Genomic DNA, 21,334 nt, shown 5'->3' on the forward strand with positions numbered 1-21,334 from the left:
GCAAAGCACCTGTGACGTTAAAGCAAGAACGTACTCTTTAAACAAGTATTGATAAATTCACAATTTTATTCTTAAAGACAGTTGTCTAATAGCAAGGATTTAATTCGCTAAGATAATTAGAAAGTAATGCGAAGAACGTGGATTCTCTTTTGACAAGATAACGTGAGTTTGAACTAAATGTATATCCTTAATTAAAGATAATTAACAGCCAAGATAATATATTTTCTTGTAATAAGAAGTCATTTTTATCTGTGCACGATGCCAGTGACTTGAACAAGTTACTAAAATCCAGCACTGGATTTTAGTACTTGCTTTGTGTAAACATATATTCCAATACTAAATTCCAGTACTGATTTTAGTAACGATTCCAGTACAGTGAATAGATAGCATTTCTATTTACTGGAGCAAGTGGTTACCCCCACTCCCACTATCCTCTTAACTAAACCTGTGTAGACACGATGATTCCAGCGTTCGATTTTAGTAAATAAATCAGTACGTAGTTTTAGTAATTGTTTTAAAGTGTAGGTGTTATTATTATTCAAAATGTGCGCAAAATGGACTGAAGATACCACAGTAAAGTTTGTAGAATTATATAGGGAGGAAGAGTGCCTTTGGAATACACAGTTGGTAATCTATAGAAATAAACAAGCCCGTGAGTCGGCTATAAAAAGAATTGTGGAAACAATGGAAATCGAGAATTTTGGCCCAATAGATGTAAAAAACAAAATAAAAACTCTAAGGTCGACGTATGTACAAGAGGTAGCAAAAATTAAGAAATCGCAAAGCTCTGGGGCCGGAGCCGATGAAATATATAAACCAAAAATGAAGTGGTTTTCAGTTATGCATATGTTTTTACAAACAATGGATAAGAGAAGGGTAACATGCAGTAATTTGGTAAGTAAGAAGCTACTATATATTTTTTATTATATGTACCTATATTAGTAATTGAATACAAAATATATTAAAATGAAATTAAAAAATCATTCGTTCCTGCCATGAAACGGCCCCTGTAGGCATAAAATAGTGTTTATATTTATCCCTTAAATTTCTTGCAAATTGTGAAGAATGATTACTTCCTATACGTGAAACTGATGGCAAACCAGCTACTTCTGACCTCCAACTCCCAAGAATAATTCTACCTTGATCGATATCTTCTTCGTCAACGGATCCCTTTGGCAAATATTCATTTACAGTAGTGCATCTAAGCCAGTTATGTAGGGCACAACATGTTCTGACTATTTTATCCACTGATGATAGTCCACAAGCTATGGGTTTCTCAAAAACTCGAAATCTAGACACTAAAATACCAAAACCATTTTCCACAATTCTTCTTGCACGAGACAATCTATAATTGAAGATTTTTTCATCAACAGTAAGTGCATTCTTTAAATAATGCTTTAACGGAAAAGCGTCGTCTCCAACAAGAAATCCACCATCCGGTAATATATTGTTTTCTAAAGCAGCAAAAATAGAACACTGCGCAAAAACTCCTCCATCTGAGGCTCTTCCATTGTAGCCAACATCAATGTATATAAAATTGTAATTTCCGTCTACAATTGCCATCAAAATAATACTGTTTTGTCCCTTATAGTTGAAAAAGTTACTGCCACAATTCTCAGGAGCTCGAATAAGTATGTGTTTTCCATCAATGGCACCATAACATCCTGGAAAATTCCATCTATGGTTGAAATCACTTTCGATAGCTTTCCATTCTTTGTTACTTTTTGGTACCTAAAATAAAAAATACTAAATAATTTCTTATTATGCCAAATGTGTGAATATGAGATATTTTCTAGGCTTCAGAAACATATAATGGATCGAATACATTACAAGTAGAAGATGAAGTTGAAGAAGTACCATTAGCAGCAGAGGTAATAAAAGCGAATGTTAGTGGAGCTATTAATGAACCTACTCCAAAACGCCATAAGGCAGCGAAGTCCAAGATTAAAGAAGTTGCTGGTTGCATCAAAGACTTAAATTCTTTAACGACGTCTATTCGAGATCTACAATCTACGGAATCATCTGAAAATGAATTCGATATTTTTGGAAAGAGCGTAGCTGCACAATTAAATAAGTTGCCCCTTTTAGCGGCCGTCACGGCTCAAGCTGAAATTCAGCAAATTTTGACTCGTTCCAGAGTGTCAAATATAGAAGGTACAAGCACCTCATTAGGTTCTTCCAGATGCACCAGTGCATTTAGTACTTTGCCGATCCCGGAATCAGGTGAAACCTTGATTTCTCCAGAATCACCCAACACATCCCTACCACCGGCAGATAACAATACAAGCAATATTCTTTCCGAAGCATATAGATCCGCTTTTGATCTAGATACTGATAATTGGGGTTAGAATCATATACTTTATTTTCATTCATACTTAATATTTAGATTTCAGTTTAAAGAATAATGTGTTATTTTACGTTTAATTGAATAATATGATATATGAATAATTATTTTTTTACTGTTGAAAACTATGATTTTAATTTTATAAAAAAAGGAATACGACATTATTTACCTGTATAAAATCCTCCAATGCATCGTATATGGCATCGCATACTTCTGGAATTGCAGGCCGGGAAACACGGAATTGCTGCTGCAAATTTCGGTAACTATTTCCAGTAGCTAAATATGACAGAGTAATTTCTAATTTTGTTCTGGCAGGTAAAGCCATTCTCATTGTGGTGTCAGATCGCTGTATAGCTGGCGATATTTTTTTCAGAAGAACGTCAAAGGAAGCAGGAGACATTCTCATACAGTTTCTGTATTCTTGAACGTCTTCGATGGCAAGTTCCTTTAAAAGCATGTTAGATGCACCATGCGTGCTTCTCCTTGCCAGCCATTTTCTAACCCAAATTCTTTTCTTGGGATTTGTTGTTAATTCACTCTGAACAATGTCAATTAACTCCTCTATCAGTACTTTAACACCTAATATTAAGCTTTCTTTTTAAGTAAAACATATTCCTTCTGCTTCGCACTCATCATTTAAATTTAACGTTTTTAATTCTCGCCTGTAACCTACACTACAAAAACTTGATAAAATGGATTTTATGCAAGTTACTTGATCAAATGACTGGCATCATGTAGACAAGAACTATCTTCCAAAGCACTTGCTTTTGGTACTGGATTCTAGTAACTTGTTCAAGTCACTGGCATCGTGTAAACCCCCCTTAACGCCTATATTCCCATATCCATTCCAGCCTTACCAGTTTCATATTAAATTCAGTGTAATCGTCGCAATATGATTTCTATGAAGCGCATTCCTTATCTAAGAAGGATCTTAATAAATCCACGACCCTTATCGATAAATAAAATATAATAAATTTAATTAGATATATCTCGTTTAAAAAAAAAATGTAGGTTATGGTCGAGAGAGCCCCGTGAATGCAATTCCATTTGTGAGCGAAAAATCTCGCGGATAGAGAGAGAATTATATTCTATAAGCCACTTGAGTGCTGCCGTTAATGGCTTTTTGCTTGTGGTATTTTAATTAGGTTCGGACATGAACTATGGAATGCACATGCAGACATACTAGAAAGTCCAGTGCTGCGCCCGGAATTGTAATTCATAAAAAGAAATCCGACGTCGCCATTTTTTCCTGAAATTATTGTTAAGGTTATATATATCGAAAATAATCGGGCGCCTGCTCGTGTAAATATTTATCGAAGGCAGGCGCCATGTATATGCACGGTCTCGCGTTATATTCATTATTATGTACTTAATTTTTGTTCAAAATAAGGTGGCGTCTATCTATATATATGTTTACTTTTACTTTAGTAGTAGACGCGAGGGTCGCCATATCGATATCATTCACACAAATACATTTATTATTTTCCTATTAGCGTGTTGTTGAAATTTGTCTCATCAAAAAGTTGAGTTTCCTCTCTTCCCTTGAATAGGATTAATAATGTCACTCAGCTTGTCACTTAATGAGTTAAAAAGCGTTAAAATATTCTAAAATGAGTTTTAAAGGTAATTGGTATTAAAATTTCGTTGTATTGCATTACTTTCCAATATAATATCTAAGAGTCTCCTCTCTTCCATTTGTCTAACGATATGTAACTTGTCACTTGCCAAGTTGTCTTGATTGACAATCTAATTGGAGCAAATATTGGAATACGCTTAAGGCGTGTTTACATGCAAACGTAAAGTAGGCGACAATAAGTGTTAAAATATTCGAATATACAGTATCGGACAAAATTAGAGAGACTCGACTACTTACGTCTTTTATGTAAGATAAAAGTGATTAAATTCCTCTTTTTGTGCTGAAGGATGTTATGTTTTGAAGTAGTTTAAAAAGGCACTAAAATAAATTAAAAAAAAACATTTCTCAAGATTTAATAGGAAAAATAAAAAAATGCAAAAAATTCTGTGCGACAAAATTAGAGAGACTTATCCTTAAAGTACATTTGTACCCTATACTAATGAAACTAACCTAATACTTTGTCCAGTACCCTTTATTCTGGATAACTTTTTCACATCTATTCGGCATCGATCCAATGAGATTCGAAATTACAGCCGGATCCATTGATTTCCAGGCATTCTCGATTTCTTCAAATAATTGAGCACGATTCCCGATGTTTTTAGTGCGAATCTTTTTCTCTATAATCTCCCAAAGATTTTCAATTGGGTACAAGTCCGGCGATTGCGGTGGCCATTTTAAAACTTGAATTTTGTTAGCCAAAAACCATTCCTTCACAAGTTTGGCCGTATGTTTGGGGTTGGAACGTGAATCTTAGCGGCATTTCCCATTCGGCGTAAGGCAACATTACAGTATAGTCCGATACATAAATCTATCCATAGTGCCCTCAGTTTTGTGGATAGGACCCATTCCATAACCCGAAAAACAACCCCAAACCATTAAATTGCCACCTCCGTGCTTCACAGTACCAGAAACATATTTTGGATCAAGCCTTTTGTTTGCTGGGCGATGTACGAACTGCGCTCCATCACTTCCAAAAATATTATATTTAGACTCGTCACTAAACAAAACCTTATTCCAGTCCTTAGCTGTCCAGTAACGGTGACGTGTTGCAAATAACATTCTAGCAGCTACATTTTTTTTTTGATAGATGGGGTTTTTTTGCTGGTCTCCTTCCAGGAGGCCCCGCCTCCACTAATCGCCGCTGTACAGTCCTGGATGAAACCCCAGGCGCCTCCAATTCAGCCAAAATCTGTGTTGAAGATAGACGCGGATTATTCTGACTTAGTCGTTTAATTCTCCTGTCCAGCAGTACTGAGGTTTTTCTCTTGCGGCCACCTCTTTTAAGGTTTGTCACTCTTCCACGGAGCTGATAATTTTTTATTATTCTGGAAACCATTTGTTTACTGACGTTGAATTGCTCTTTTATTAATTTTTGTGAGCGACCTGAGTTATAGGCTTCTATAATTTTTTTTTTTAGGTCTATGGAATAATGTTTACCACGAGGCATTGCTAATGATATTCTCAAACTAATAAACAGAAATTAAACTAATCGCGACTTCAGCGAAACTAAATACAAAATGAGTCTCTTTAATTCTGTCGCAGTAATTTTTTATCAATGTTAAAAACATTCTTTAAATAAATGTAAACATGAGCTACAAAAATGAATTGTTGATAATAGAATTCTTGTCAAATAATTAATTAACAAATATTAATATTATTTCAAGTACAAAAAATTGGAGTTGGCAAATAGAGAAGTCTCTCTAATTTTGTCCGATACTGTATATTTTTTAGTAAATAAAAACCGCGACTGGGCAAATTAATATTAACATTTCATGACATTGTCTTATTGCTCAATAGAACATTTTTACAAGGCTTCTCTCTTCCCTTGTTTTAATGGTAGTCAAGTTGTCACTTTTCTTTTTGGTGACATAATTTAAGCAAAAATTTGGATTGCACTTAAGGTGTGTTTACATGCGAACGCAAATTAGGTCACAATCAAAGTGGTAAATTATTCGAAAATGTGTTTTAGAGAAAATAATAACCGCGACCGTGCGAATTGATATTAAAATGTTATTATTTTCTATAACATTTTTGCGAGTCTCTTCTCTTCCCTTGTTTTAACGATAGTCAGCTTGCTACTTATCGGGCGATACATCTGGAGCAAAAAATTGGAAGGCACTTAAGGCGTGTTTACTGGCAAACGCAAATTAGGCGACAATAAAAGTTTTGAATATATTCAAAACCGTGTTTTAGATGAAATAAAGACCGCGACTGGACAAGCTGAGGTCACTTTGAATCCTTCTAGATTCCAACGATTGAAGTCCCAATATTGCCTCCATGTCAAGTAGGTTATCCTGCATATTCAACTTGTAGGAATAGTACCGGGTAAACCTCTTTTGGACTCTTTCAAGTTGCATTTTGTAACAATTATGAAAAAGAAGACCAAATGATCGAGGCATACTCTAAATGACTTCTAACTAATGAACAATAAAGTATCTCCAAAGTAGAAATAGACATGTCACGACAAGTTCGTAAAACAAAACCTAACATCTGAGAGGCCTTCCCCTCCACAAGATCACAGTGTTCCCCAAATTTGAGTTGAGTATCAAAGACTACTACTTAGGCTAAGTAATCACAGTCAGTTAAACACGTTACAAGGTCAGTCAGAAACAAATCAAAAAGCAATGGGGAACAGTGTCCCCCTTAAGGAACTACAGAAGTCACCAAGATACTTCCAGATTCAGAATCTCCAATCCTAACACGCTGCTCACGACCCAGCAGCATGCTTCTAAACCACCTTAGGGATCTTTCACTAAAGCCAAGGGAACTAAGTTTTGCTAGTAATAACTCATGATTGACCCTGTCGAAGGCCTTCGAGAAGTCAGTATAAATTGAATCCACTCAGGCCTCCAGCAAGGCAACCTCATATAAAACAAGATTAGTAGAGGTAGATCTACCACTAATGAACCCATGCTGCCTCTCATCAAATACCCCCTTGCACGCCCACCTAAGCTGATCACATATAATATCATCCAAAATCTTGGAAACAGCAGACTGCCTTGAGATGCTTCTATAGTTCTCAATGCGATCCCTCTCACCAGACTGATACACAGGGATTATATAGCTTAATTTCCATATATTTGGAAGCTCACTCTCTGATATAGATCTATTAAACAACAAAACAAAGGAAGTGATATACTATATTTAAGTCTGCTTAACATGTACTCAGGTATCTTATCAGGTCCACAGGAAAGTTTATTAGGTAATTTAGAGAGTTTATTTTAGGAATTCTAAAATGCTTTTTTTGATATTGGTGGAATGACCAGAAGTTGGAGTTACATGACCTAAATACGTAGATCCTGGTTACGATACTAGTACAATATGCTCTTCTATTATGGTTTTTCTTGAACATGTATTTTCGCCTTTGACTTGAATTATTGTTTGGTCTTTCCGTCCGTCAAAATATAAACCATATAATGGAAATGATATTTCCTTATCTTTTCTTTTTAGGTCACTACGCGCTTTTGTTCTCTCTTTTCTTATTTTGCTTCGATCGACGATCTTGGAGGGGTCTTCTTTGGTTAAAATTCCCATATCTGTTAGAGCTGCATTTACAATAATTGCGGCAGATCTATCGGATACGCCTGTTCTATCGCAAGCTTGCGCTAAACTTGGGAGTTTTAGTCTCATTTGAGAAGTTGAGGGGCAGCTTTCTTCTATAGAACTTTCGCTATTTGCCTGGGAATATTCTTTTTCTATAATTTTACTGGAAGAAGAAGGTACTTCCGACTGGTTATCTGTTTCAGTTTCTTTCAAGAGATGTCGTTGTTTTCATTCTTCCTCCTTAGTTTTACTCTCTAATTTTTTTTGGATTATTTTACTAACCTTGGCCTCAACATTGCCAATTGCCATTTTTTGAGTGGTTCGCTGATCTAACAGAAAATCCCGTTCAACTACAGGCACTTTGGTCTTGCAGGCACATTTAAATTTGATGGAATTGTGTTATTTATTAATATAATATTTCTACGAGTCTCCTGTCTTTCCTTGTTTTGATGGTCAGCGTGTCACTTGTCATTTTCTTGGTTGTCTCGATTGAGGACATAGTTGGAGCAAAATATTGGAATGCACTAAAGGAGTGTTTACTTGCGAACACAAATTAGGCGACAATAAAAGTTTTAATATATTCGTATATGTGTTTTAGAGAAAACCTACAGTTGCTACTGAGCAAATTGATATTAAAATTCTATGGAATTATATTATTGCCCAATAAAAAATTTTACAAGTCTCCTCTCTTCCTTTGGTTTAACGATAGTCAACTTGTCACTTGTCATTTTTTAGTTGTCTCGATTGGGCACATAATTGGAGCAAATAAATTGAATGCACTTACCGACTGTATACATGCAAGCGTGAATTAGGCGACAATTGTACGATTTTTACGAGTCGCCTCTTGAATTGACGAAACAGTGGGCTGCCAAGGCAGTTGTGCATATAGGTCTCTTGATGGACCCGTCATGCCCCACCGGGGGTTACCAGAGCCCAACAGCCTTAGAGAAACCGGTAAGGCTCTCTGGTCTGAAGGGATTAAAGTCGCTCGGTACACTGAAAACGTTACCCAAGTATTTGAACCTGGCGCGCGTGAGTGCTGGGCACTCCCCGACTACATGGTCAACGGTTTCATCCTCCTCACAGCACCATCGGCATTCCGGGTTGTCCGCAATACCGATAGTATGGAGATGGCTTCTTAAGTGCCAGTGACCGGTTAAAAGACCTGTCACTTGCCGAATTTCGCGTCTATTTAGGCGTAGTAGATTTTTGGTGAGACAGGCAGAGGGCCCACCTATGTGCGCTTTGGCCTGTCTCATACCAGGGGACTCAGTCCATCTTCGGTGGGTCCACTTGTCCAGCAGACCCTTCATTGACGCGACCGGAACGCATTTGGCAATACCAACTATGGGTTCCGGCCCCATCGGCACATTCGCGGATCCCAGTCTGGCAAGAGAGTCCGCTTCCTCATTACCTGCCTGAGTCGCCTCTTTTCCCTTGTCTTAACCATATTCAGCTTGTCACTTGTCATTTTTCTGGTTGTCTCGATGACGGACATAATTGGAGCAAAAAACTGGAATGCGCTTAAGGCGTGTTTACATGCAAGCCTATATTAGATAACAATAAAATGTGTTTTAGATAAAATAAAAACCGCAAGTGAGCAAATTCGAGGAAACGTTGCGATATTCCATTAGACACTTCTCAGAATGTCGACTACAGGACCCGATTATAATAATTAATTCAATCGTTCATTCATGAGACCCACGCGGTATATCAAAAAAAGAGAGGATATATAAACAAAAAGCAAGCCGGGAGATATGACGCGGTGGGTATATACCTAAAAATCTTAATGGAACAGACCGGTCGGCGGTTATCTTAAGATAGCCACAATTTTCAAAAGCTAAAAGCATTTGGAAATAATTGGGAAGATAAGTCGCCGCGGAGACTGGTTATTATTGGGCAAGGTTGTGGGAACGCATAAATGTCGCCAATTTTATCAATTTTGTTTAAAATAATAAGAGATACGTCCGACCGTAGACGCTCTACTACAGGGTGGGACTGACATTAAAAGTGGCGTCAATTTGTATCATGAGAATGCGCCATCATACCACTACATTCAATTTTTGTCAGTCCCCTCACTTCCCTATTTTATGCTTGCTGGACTGTCACTTGTCAGCTTAAAGACTAACAATTGTGATGCACTTAAGGCGCGTTTACATGCATTTGTCAGACGCGCTAATAAAAATATTCTGGAACATAATAATGACCCCGCCCACATTAAAACCGCTATATTTCACCATATAACAGATCGATAAACAAAAAACTATACTATTATGTAGATATATTAATTAACGAGCCATTAAGCCGCATACCTACGCATATATATATATATGAAGCCGACAGTTCCACATTTCGGTGATTTCATAAATGGCGATAAAGGTGTGGGCAGACGGGCAACGGCGCCAAGCAACGAATTGTTGAATGAAGAAAATTCCTGAAAGGAATATGAATTCAGGTTAAGTCGTATATTATGCAAATAAGACAGGTCGCCGATGTACTCTCTGTATATTTTTAGATAATATGGTGCCTAAGGGGTCACTGGTGACGGACGCCACGCTATCATCATCATACGGCACACACATACACATGTCTCCTATATAATTTGTGATAATAAGGGAGAGGCGCCACCGGGGGCCCCCTGCCATATAATTAGGGCTCCATCCATCCATTAGCAGCCGTTCTCGGAATTTTCTCGAGGAATTTCAACTGGTACTATAGAGGGGTCGGGTACGGTCCGCATCAATCGGCGCGTCATATTATCGGAGTGAAGTGCATTGTTGCGCTGGTGCGCGCTGTCTGACGACCATATACCTAACTGTACCTCTCGGGCAACATTCTTGGGCTGACAACGCATCAAAGTGAAAAGGAAGATCTCATCTCGAGATAGAACTCATTTTTTTTGCCTTGGGTCCATGTCGCTGCAATCAAGGGGATCTCTTGATCGGTTTTCCTAAGAAACGATCGAATTCTAGAAACACTTTGAAAACGAAAGTAATCGGTTTGATTTTAATGTGTCAGGTGGGCCATAGTTGATTTGTAGCCTGTCTATTATCTTAAAACATTTAACCCATTTAATTTATGTTAAGATGTTATTTTTCAGATTTGGGGAAAAAATCTGTTATACTTCTTGTCCTAAAAAAACAGAAAAATCGAGCAATCTCAAGGTGGGTCATGTCAATGACAAGTCAAGTCAAAAATTCTTGAGGCAGCGGTACATACTGAGATTACAGATTTTTTTAAAGTGAGCCACTTATTAGCCTTAACATCCGAACATAGTACCACTACAGCTCCACTGACCCTAAGAAACAATGTAATTAGAGGTTTAGATAAAAGCATGGAGGTCATGACTGTATCTATATGACCTACTTTGGGCAAAGCTGATGCATCTTGGTTTTTTTGGGCCGTCTGGCTAAATCCATAATATCTGCTTCACAGGGAACCATAATGGCACCATTGCTATTTCTTATATATTACACCTTTGACATTTTTGAAGTGACTGCAAATTGTTACATTCACCTTATGCTGACGACACTCAGCTTCTGCATTGCTTTGACCCTAATGACCTGGAAGAAATCCTTAATTATGACTTAAAATGACCAAATTAAAATCAATTAAATCTCTACACGAGCTTCCAAAATATTTGGGTTTTTGTAAAAACTTTGACAGTCAATTTTTCCAATCCCTCGCATTAGGACTATTGTAGCTCAATAACTGTAGAGCGGTTGCATTTACAAGAAATCTTTTAAGAACCTTTTTGATGAGGAAACTCATCGGCTTTCATATGAAAAAGAATCAATAACATCTATACACGTGTTTCCAAGATATTTGGCTTTTTGTAAAACCCTTCACCTTTCAATATTAATTTTTTTTTATTGAAATATTTTGAATAATTTGATGATTAGACCGCTTAGATCTCAAGAAATTTCAGTCAAATATGTGTTAAAGACTTATCACTTCCAGGCAGTTGAACGGCTTTTACTATTTCAGTCAGTCGGGAATATGTTTAGGCATGGGATCAACTGCCTGGAATAATAAAATTACTTTGACTAAATTGCCTGGAAATATTTTGAATAAATGGATAACTAGACTGCCTAAAATATAAAAAATCAATGGACTCAACTGCCTGAAATTAGAAAAAAAAATTCTTCGCTACAAGTGGTACAGTTTTATCACCATCAGGCAGTTGAGTGCTTTCACTATCCTAATCAGTTGAGAATATGACATGCAATCAACTGCCTGGAATATTTCAATTACTTTAACTATATTTCCTAAATATATCAATCAAGAATCAATGACTAAACCGCCAGGAATTATAAAAATTGATTATTTCTTCCAGGCAGTTGTTACTTGGAGTCACGCTCAAAGAACCATACACTGGGTAAACCATTTGCCGTTGATTTTCCCGAATGCAGTTGTATACAACTTATGGGCCGGAAAATGAACCTTAAGACTATTTTTTGTCACATATACCCGGACTATTGTCGTCAAGCGAGACAATTGCCATGCGCATTGAGAATCATGACTACAGTGTGATATTATGCGATGTTGCCACGTATTATTTCAGCAGTGTTGTAATAGTCCGCGTCTCTATGATGACTAATGATGCCTGGCTGGGACATAATTTTTATCAGATAATAAATTACAAATGACAATTTTTAAAACTTTTGTCCCATACTCCCGTACTATTGATTCGGCAAACGTCACAAGGAAGGTATTATACGATGTTGCCGCATGCCATTATAGCTATGTTTCTATAGTCCGGGTGCGTGTACTATGAATATAAAATTATTGAAATACACATCTCTGATTGTTTTTCAATTAAATTGTAATAAATCAGATTTTGATCACATATCAAAGTGTCATAAACAAAGAATGCTATTATTCATTGTTGCCACGTCTTAGTGTATGTTGCAAAGTACTTGTTTAAAGCGGTAGTTGCCATGCGTATTGGGATAAAAAAAAAATTATGCGATATTGCACGTGTTATTGTCGCTGTTTTATAATAGTCCGTGTGCCAATGATGAGATTGTAAAATTTATTAAATTAAGGCTATAAATTGTATGATGTATCATATTTCTATTTTATATTAGCCATATTTCTATAGTTCAGCAGCGTACGCTGTGAATACAAAATATTTTAAATACAGTTTGTCATGCGCATTGAGAACCATACCTAGAATGCTATTTTGCGTTGTTGCCGCGTCATATCGTACCACTAAATTTGTATAGTGCATATGCGTAAGTTACAAATATAAAATATGATTTAACTGAGGTCAGAAAATGCTTTATACCATATTAATTAGTACTGATCAAAGATATTTATAATATTTTTTGGTCACATGCAATCAGACTATGTATCATTGAAACCGTTAGTTGCCATGCGCATTAGGACTATTGTAGCTGTAGTATATCTAATAGTCCGTGTTCCTATGATAAGATTGTAAAATTTCTTAAAATACTTTGCACAAAATCCAGTATTCATTATGTACCTTGCTGGACATTACTTTTTCTAAGACAATAACAAATTCAAATGTTTTCTCCAATACTTTTGGACTATTTGTTAAACTCCACAGTAACCATGCGCATTGAGGATCATATAGAAGGAATCATATTGTACTTACAATATTGCCACGCATTATTGTAGCCCTATTTCCACAGGTGCGTATGCTCTAAACATATAACTTAAATACACATTTTAGATTGTGTATGTCTAAATGACATGATTTTGATCACATATACCCGGACTATTATTGTCATCAAACGAGTCCGTGGCCCTGATGTTACCAAATATTATTGAGGCATCATATCAGTATAGTTCCTAAATAAAATGTAACTTGATATTTACGTTTATAGAATTAGTACACACAAAATCCTTTATAAAATATTTGTTAATCCCGATCAATGATATTTTTAAATAATTTTTCTCTCATATACCCATACCATGGTCCGGTTGTCATGCGCATTGGAACCATGACCAAAGAAACCTCTCATGCGTTTTTGCCCCCTGTCTAATATTGGCACTATAGTGCATGTGCGTATGTTACAAATATGAGAGATAATATAACTTTTGATGAATGCAATGGCATCACAAGATGCTTTACAACTATGACGTTAAACGAGAATGGCCTCTGTTGTGGTGACACTACTGTATACTTATATAGTTCGTGTACTTCGGGAAAATCTTCTATTATGATTTTTTTCTTAATTTCTTGCAGACGCACCGCCGCCCCCTTACAGCCGCACCAACGAAGATAGGATAAGACCTGAAGGTAAGCTCGCTCTCTCCCTCTCACCCTCTACGCCATTTAAATTACCCTTCAAGCTATTATAACGTTATGTGCTGATTACAAAATCCAAAACAACAACATTGTTTTCGATTTACGAGGACGCGAATCCGATAGCCCGTACATATGTTTTGTTTGTACAACAGCACACATCATAAAATATATTATGAACAGTTCAATCTGCGGTTCAGCAAGGTCGCTTGAGGCATTTGACTTATTTAAACTGTGCGACGTTGTCGCGTTTAACGGTTGATTCAACCCCATTTATGCGACGGCTAGACAAACAACGTTTCTCTAACCTGGGTCAACAAGTGGCCGCTTCGGTTGGTCCATTAAAGGGGAGAGAATGGAAGAAAACCGGGATGAAACGAGAATGAATTGCTAGTTTTACTATGATAACGTATATCGTAAAGAGGGCGAGGACCGGATAATGACACGCCGGAGATTAAAGGGGATGGTTTTAAGGGCTTCTGGGTTAAAGTATAACGTTTTGTTGAAGGTCTTTTAAGAGTGTTTTTGGAAGTATTTATATATATCCCTCCTAGGATTAATAGTTTCTTAGTAAACCGTGATCAAATGTTGGCACCTGTCATTTTACGTATTGGTTTGAGGATCACAACGCACATAACCAAAGTTGTGTATTGGGTCAAGTATTGACATACAGTCTTCCTAGAATTCTTCCTAGGATCAACAGTTTCCGAGTAAATGCTGATTACCCGAGAGAACTTTAGCACCCGTGCTTTTACGAGTTAGCCCTCTATCTAATGATTTTTCTACTGTATCTTGAAAACTATTATTCTGACATTAAAAATGCATTAACATAATTTGTAGACTGGCTCGATTTCTGTGAAAAAGGTTCCCGGTCATTTCCTTCTAGAACCAATGGTTTCTAAGAAAATGGCGATTAAGCGTTAGCACCCATACTTTTACGAATTAGCCATCTAGCAAATCATTTTTCTATTATATCTTTAAAACGATTGATCTGAGGATCAAAATGCACATAACCAAAGTTGTAGATTGGATCAAATACTACCAAAAATGTTTCTTATGTTTTGCCCTAAGATCAACAGTTTCCGAGTAAATGCTGATTAAACTTTAGCACCCGTGCTTTTACGAGTTAGCCCTCTATCTAATGATTTGTCTACTGTATCTTGAAAACTATTATTCTGACATTAAAAATGCATTAACATAATTTGTAGACTGACTCGATTCCTGTCAAAAAGGTTCCCGGTCATTTCCTTCTAGAACCAATGGTTTCTAAGAAAATGGCGATTAACCGTTAGCACCCATACTTTTACGAGTTAGCCATCTAGCAAATCATTTTTCTATTATATCTTTAAAACGCTTGATCTGAGGATTAAAATGCACATAACCAAAGTTGTAGATTGGATCAAATACTACCAAAAATGTTTCTTATGTTTTGCCCTAAGATCAACAGTTTCCGAGTAAATGCTGCTTAAACTTAAGCACCCGTGCTTTCACGAGTTAGCCCTCTATCTAATGATTTTTCTACTGTATCTTGAAAACTATTATTCTGACATTAAAAATGCATTAACATAATTTGTAGACTGGCTCGATTCCTGTCAAAAAGGTTCCCGGTCATTTCCTTCTAGAACCAATGGTTTCTAAGAAAATGGCGATTAAACGTTAGCACCCATACTTTTACGAGTTAGCCATCTAGCAAATCATTTTTCTATTATATCTTTAAAACGATTGATCTGAGGATCAAAATGCACATAACCAAAGTTGTAGATTGGATCAAATACTACCAGAAATGTTTCCTATGTTTTGCCCTAAGATCAACAGTTTCCGAGTAAATGCTGATTAAACTTTAGCACCCGTGCTTTTACGAGTTAGCCCTCTATCTAATGATTTTTCTACCGTATCTTGAAAACTATTATTCTGACATTAAAAATGCATTAACATAATTTGTAGACTGGCTCGATTCCTGTCAAAAAAGTTCCCGGTCATTTCCTTCTAGAACCAATGGTTTCTAAGAAAATGGCGATTAAACTTTAGCACCCGTACTTTTACTAGTTAGCCCGATATCAAATCATTTTTCTACTCTATCTTCGAAACGATTAATCTGAGGATCAAAATGTACATAATCAAAGTTGTATATTGGGTCAAATACTATCGAAAAGGTTTCTTATGTTTTGCCCTAAGATTAATATTTTTCCAGTAAATGGCGTTTCAAAGTTAGCACCCGTACCTTTGACAGTTAGCAGCAGTGTAAAAAGCGTTTAACTGAGGGAAATGCTGGTGATCGAAAATGTCCCCAGTGTTTTTCTATCAGGCTCTATAGTTGTTAAGCAAATGGCTAATAAACTTTAGCCCCGTACTTCTGCAGGTCTAAATAATACATTTTGAGCAGTATTTTCAAAACTATTCATCCAAAACTGTAGATTGGATCGATTCCTATGAAAAAGTCTCATATTTACAACAAAAAATCAGATTTACAGTGAAAAACAGTATGCAGATGACGGTAGCCATACATAAGCACAAAACCAGAACCGAACATACTCAACTTTCCCATTAGCGCCATGTCGGCATCCCGTTAGGCACAAAAGAATGGGCCGTTTCGGCCGATTTCCTCGAGATTTCACGATTATAACAACATGATTCACACACACACATTGAAAGGATGAGAAATAAAAGAACGAGTGAGTAAGAGTGAGACGGACGAGTCGGGTACCAGTTGGAATCAGGTGCTCGCCGCGGTGTAACAGGGTCATCTGAAGGAAGCAAAGAAGGTGCGCGCCTGGGTAGCCTTTAAGGTCATTGGCTTACGTTTGGATTTTCTCTCTTCGACTTCGGTACGACGAGAATCTGTTTTAGAGGTCTCGCCTTTATCGAAGAGCTCGAACGTAATGCGAGTTCGGGTGTGACGTTTGGAATCTCGACGTACGAACTCGTCGAGAGCAGTTATTCATGTTTTGTATGTTTTTAGGCTTGTTTAAAAGCCCACAGAGCCTCTTAAATCACAGTAGGCGTCGCTTGAATTACTGCCGTGACGTAGCCGAGAAATTTAAAGAACCACTCATTCAATCGAATGTTATGTTTTAGGTTCTCTTTATTTTATTGCTGCAATATGATTTATGTGGAATTTTTAAAGGATTATAAGCATTTTTTAGCTTTTTTTCGATTTGGTTTATCTGTATCTCATAAAAGTCAGTTCCGATATAGAAGAAACGTTGTAGATTAGGTTGTTTCTTATCTAAAAGGTTCTATGTCTCTTTCTCCTAGGTTCGATAGTTTTTGAGAAAATCGCGATGAACAGTTAGACCCTAGACTTAGACTTGCAGTTGGCCCTTTACGAAAAGCCTTTTTTGTAATAACTCGGAAACCGTTCATCTCCTAAAAAATTTGCATAGGAACAAAGTTGTACACTATGTTATTTACTATCAAAAAGGTTCTATTCCTCTTCCTCCTAGGTTCGATAGTTTTTGAGAAAATCGCGATGAACAGTTAGCACTCGTACTTTCTGCAGTTGGCCCTCTAAGAAAAGCCTATTTTATGATAACTCAGAAACCGTTCATCTGCTGAAAAATTTGCATAAGAACAAAGTTGTACATTATGTTATTTACTATGAAAAAGGTTCTATTCCTCTTTCTCCTAGGTTCGATAGTTTTTGAGAAAATCACGATAAAGAGTTAGCACCCGTACTTTCTGCAGTTGGCCCTATACGAAAACCTTTTTTGTAATAACTCGGAAACCGTTCATCTCCTAAAAAAATTGCATAGGAACAAAGTTGTACATTTTGTTATTTACTATCGAAAAGGTTCTATGCCTTTTTCTCCTAGGTCCGATAGCTTTTGAGAAAATCGCGAAGAAGATTTAGCACTCGTACTTCCTGCAGTTGGCCCTCTACGAAAAGCCTGAAAGAAACAAACTTGTAGATTATGTTACTCCTTATCAAAAACCTCCTTTGTTTTTTTCTCTAACTGTTATAACTCTTGAGGAAATACCAATAAATAGTTAGCACCCGTACCTTTCAAGCCTATAAGTAACGTGTCATATAAAAGAAATCTGTCGTATAAAAGAGAAAAGATTTGTCCTGGTTATTATACGAAATGTCACCGGTTCTCAGGTGTATAGATGCGCCCCGCTGGCCGTAAATTAATAATTCCGACATTGCCCCGAAATCTAATATTTATAAAACACTTTATTGTCTTTACTCGTCGTAAAAATGAAGATTTTATGGCCCGACCCGTCAGCTTTTCAGGTGGCGTTTTCCTTGAGCGACACCGAGGGGGGGCGCCGTACCCCGTTTGATCGCAGCTGGTCCCCCTCCCCCTTGCGGATGTTTTTTTGGTTTATGGCTTTTTAATGACGGCCAAAATGTGTGGTTGTCTGCCTTTTTAAATATCGTCAATTTAACAATGCATGGAATTCGGCATGCAAATGCGCAATGATGGCGCCTCAAGTACAAGTACACCTGCCTTCCTGTATATTATCACCTCTAGATGGTATCGGAACAATGGGGGTGTTGTTAACTGACTTGGGGAGCAAAAAGTATGATGATTACAAAAGGGTATTTCATGGGAATTTCCTGTATTTTAATTTGTAGTAACACGAAGGGGTCGGAATGAAAGGGTCTATGGAGAGCTTGCGGAAGTATGGGTGCTAACGTTTGACCGTGATTTTTTTGAAAACTATTGAGTTTAGGAGAAAAGGTCATTCGATAGTAATTCAGTCAATACTTAACTTTGGTTATGTGCAATTTTATCTTGAGATGAACTGTTTTCGAGATATAGGAGTAAATGTCTTATAGAGGGCTAAATTTGGAAACGAACGGGTGCTAACTTTTGACTAGAATTTTTTTCGAAACCTGTTGATCCTAGGAGAAAAAGTCACTGAAGGTTTTCGATAGCAATTGGTCCAATACGCAACTTTAGTTATGTGCAATTTTATATTAAAATGAACGGTTTTCGAGATATAGGAGAAAAAAACTTTTGACTAGAATTTTCTCGAAACCTATTGATCCGAGGAGAAAAAGTCACTGAAGGTTTTCGATAGCAATTGGTTCAATATGTAACTTTAGTTATGTGCTATTTTATATAAAGATGCACGGTTTTCCAGATATAGGAGAAAATGTCTTATAGAGGGCTAAATTTAGAAACGAACGGGTGCTAACTTTTGACTAGCATTTTCTCGAAACCTATTGATCCTAGGCGAAAAAGTCTCTGAAGGTTTTCGATAGCAATTGGTCCAATACGCAACTTTAGTTATGTGCAATTTTATATTAAGATGAACGGTTTTACAGATATAGGAGTAAATGTCTTATAGAGGGCTAAATTTGGAAACGAACGGGTGCTAACTTTTGACTAGAATTTTCTCGAAACCTATTGATCCTAGGAGAAAGAGTCACTGAAGGTTTTCGATAGCAATTGGTCCAATACGTAACTTTGGTTATGTGCAATTTTATCTTGAGATAAACAGTTTTCGAGATATAGGAGTAAATGTCTTATATAGGGCTAAATTTGGAAACGAACTGGTGCTAACTTTTGACTAGAATTTTCTCGAAACCTATTGATCCTAGGCGAAAAAGTCACTGAAGGTTTTCGATAGCAAATGGTCCAATATGCAACTTTGGTTATGTGCAATTTTATCTTGAGATGAACTGTTTTCGAGATATAGGAGAAAAATGTCGTATAGAGGGTAAATTTGGAAACGAACGGGTGCTTACTTTTGACTAGAATTTTCTCGAAACCTATTGATTCTAGGAGAAAAAGTCACTGAAGGTTTTCGATAGCAATTGGTCCAATACGCAACTTTGGTTATGTGCAATTTTATCTTGAGATGAACGGTTTTCAAGATATGGGAGACACATGCCTTACAGAGGGATAAGATTAGAAACCAACGGGTGCTAACTCTTTTCAGTAAGCCTTTGATTATAAGCAATTTTATACTTCATCGATGCTTCTCTACCAAAGGTTTACTATGAATATACACAGAAAAAAGAAGCTAACTAACTAATTAAAATCTGCATGCATTGCAATAAATATCTTCAAGTACATTTAAATGAATCTTATAAAGGAATTGGATGAAAAATAATTTCCTTGGGCCAATGAAATATATATTTAAATATCACTATTTTTTTAAATGCGTGAAAAATAATAATTGAATCAATAATTTAATCATTTAATTGTGATATTATCAATTTAAAATAACGTCATTTCTTTAAAGTAGTTATAAAATATCTATATTAAATTAAGGTATTTAGTAGAAACAAATTATTATAACTTCGAGTCAAACCATATATTTATTTTTTCTTATAGACATTTAATAAATGCGTGTATAATTTAAGGGTTAATTTAAGAGTAGCGGTTTAGTGACTAAACAAGCCAGAATTCGCCCTTTAAATTTATTTAATGTAATAGTGTTATTATTCTTAATAAAGGCATTATTTATTTATAATTTATATGAGCTTTCCTATACCACTTTCTTCCAAATAAATATGGGTCAAATACACCATTTAGTTGAATTTTGCTAATTCCCTCTTTTTCAGTGTATAACCAAGTGTGCCTCATTGAAGATCCCTATATCCAAACGTCCATCAATCGTTCGAAAAGTTTATTTTTGAACATCAAGATTAACGGTCCGAAATCAAAATTGGCACCGGCCAAAAACCGTATCTTGTACAAATAAATAATCCGCGGGGGGAAAAAAAATAAAAATTCAAGAAATTTCGACGGCGACGTCCGATGAAGCGAGGGCATGGCGTCGTCTGGCCGCCATCTTGCCTATTTTTAGACGGTCTAGGCGCCAGCAGCACGTCCGTACTTTGTATGTAGACGATTTTTGGTTAATTCGAATGTTCCCATGCCTCTTCTTTGTATTCCATAATATGCCTGCCACCTGTGGCCACTTTGACGGAAGAACTGAAAAATACATGCCCGCGTGTTTGCCTTCCGGACAGCTGCGTATATATTTCAGAACGAGTTTCCCTAGAAAAAAAATGCGCTATTTCTCCTCGTCATCATCATCATCGATGGTCGTTGTCAATTATGTCAAAGCAAACGAAAGATGGATTAGGTGGCCTCGAACGAACTTGGGAACGGACGATAAATCTTCTCTCAATTCTTAAGCGGCAAGCAACAAGTGGAAAGAGAAGAGCGAAACGGATTTAGCGAAAATGGCACTTTGCACGGTGTTTATTCTTTTTGCGTACTTTTGACCTGTTTCTTTAATGTAATGGAGAGTGGTGCTTACTTTCGTTTTTATTTGCAGATCGAGCTCCCAGCGAAGTGCCGCTGCTCACCAGGACCTCTTTTGAATCTCTTACGACTAGTGGAGGTGAGTTTAACTTTTAACCGCAATTTTCTTAAAAATTAGACACAAAATTCAAGAGGTCTTTTTGGTACTACCACCTCAATACCCTCTTAACATTGAATACACTAGAATAAACATTGGTTGTTTTGGATTAAGCGCACCATCTAAACAGGAGGCAGAGAGGATATTTTGTTCATAAACATGCTTAGTATTCCATGTTGCCATTGAGTACTCAATTTTAATAGAAAGAATT

General features: G+C 36.7%; 1 protein-coding gene across 3 annotated transcripts in view; it reads left to right on the forward strand.

Annotated features, from left to right (window-relative positions):
* Nucleotides 1-21,334, forward strand: part of LOC126736742 (mothers against decapentaplegic homolog 6) — a 99,254-nt gene that overhangs the window by 32,259 nt on the left and 45,661 nt on the right. Inside the window, exons 3-4 of one of the 3 annotated variants that reach the window (XM_050441267.1) lie at nucleotides 13,738-13,791; nucleotides 21,040-21,105. In XM_050441267.1, the coding sequence (XP_050297224.1) occupies nucleotides 13,738-13,791; nucleotides 21,040-21,105 (120 nt within the window). The remainder of the gene's footprint in view (nucleotides 1-13,737; nucleotides 13,792-21,039; nucleotides 21,106-21,334) is intronic. The other 2 variants (XM_050441269.1, XM_050441268.1) reach the window with 2 other exon arrangements.

This window comes from Anthonomus grandis, chromosome 5 (genome assembly GCF_022605725.1).
Source record: "Anthonomus grandis grandis chromosome 5, icAntGran1.3, whole genome shotgun sequence".
In the NCBI taxonomy this organism is placed as follows: domain Eukaryota; kingdom Metazoa; phylum Arthropoda; class Insecta; order Coleoptera; family Curculionidae; genus Anthonomus; species Anthonomus grandis.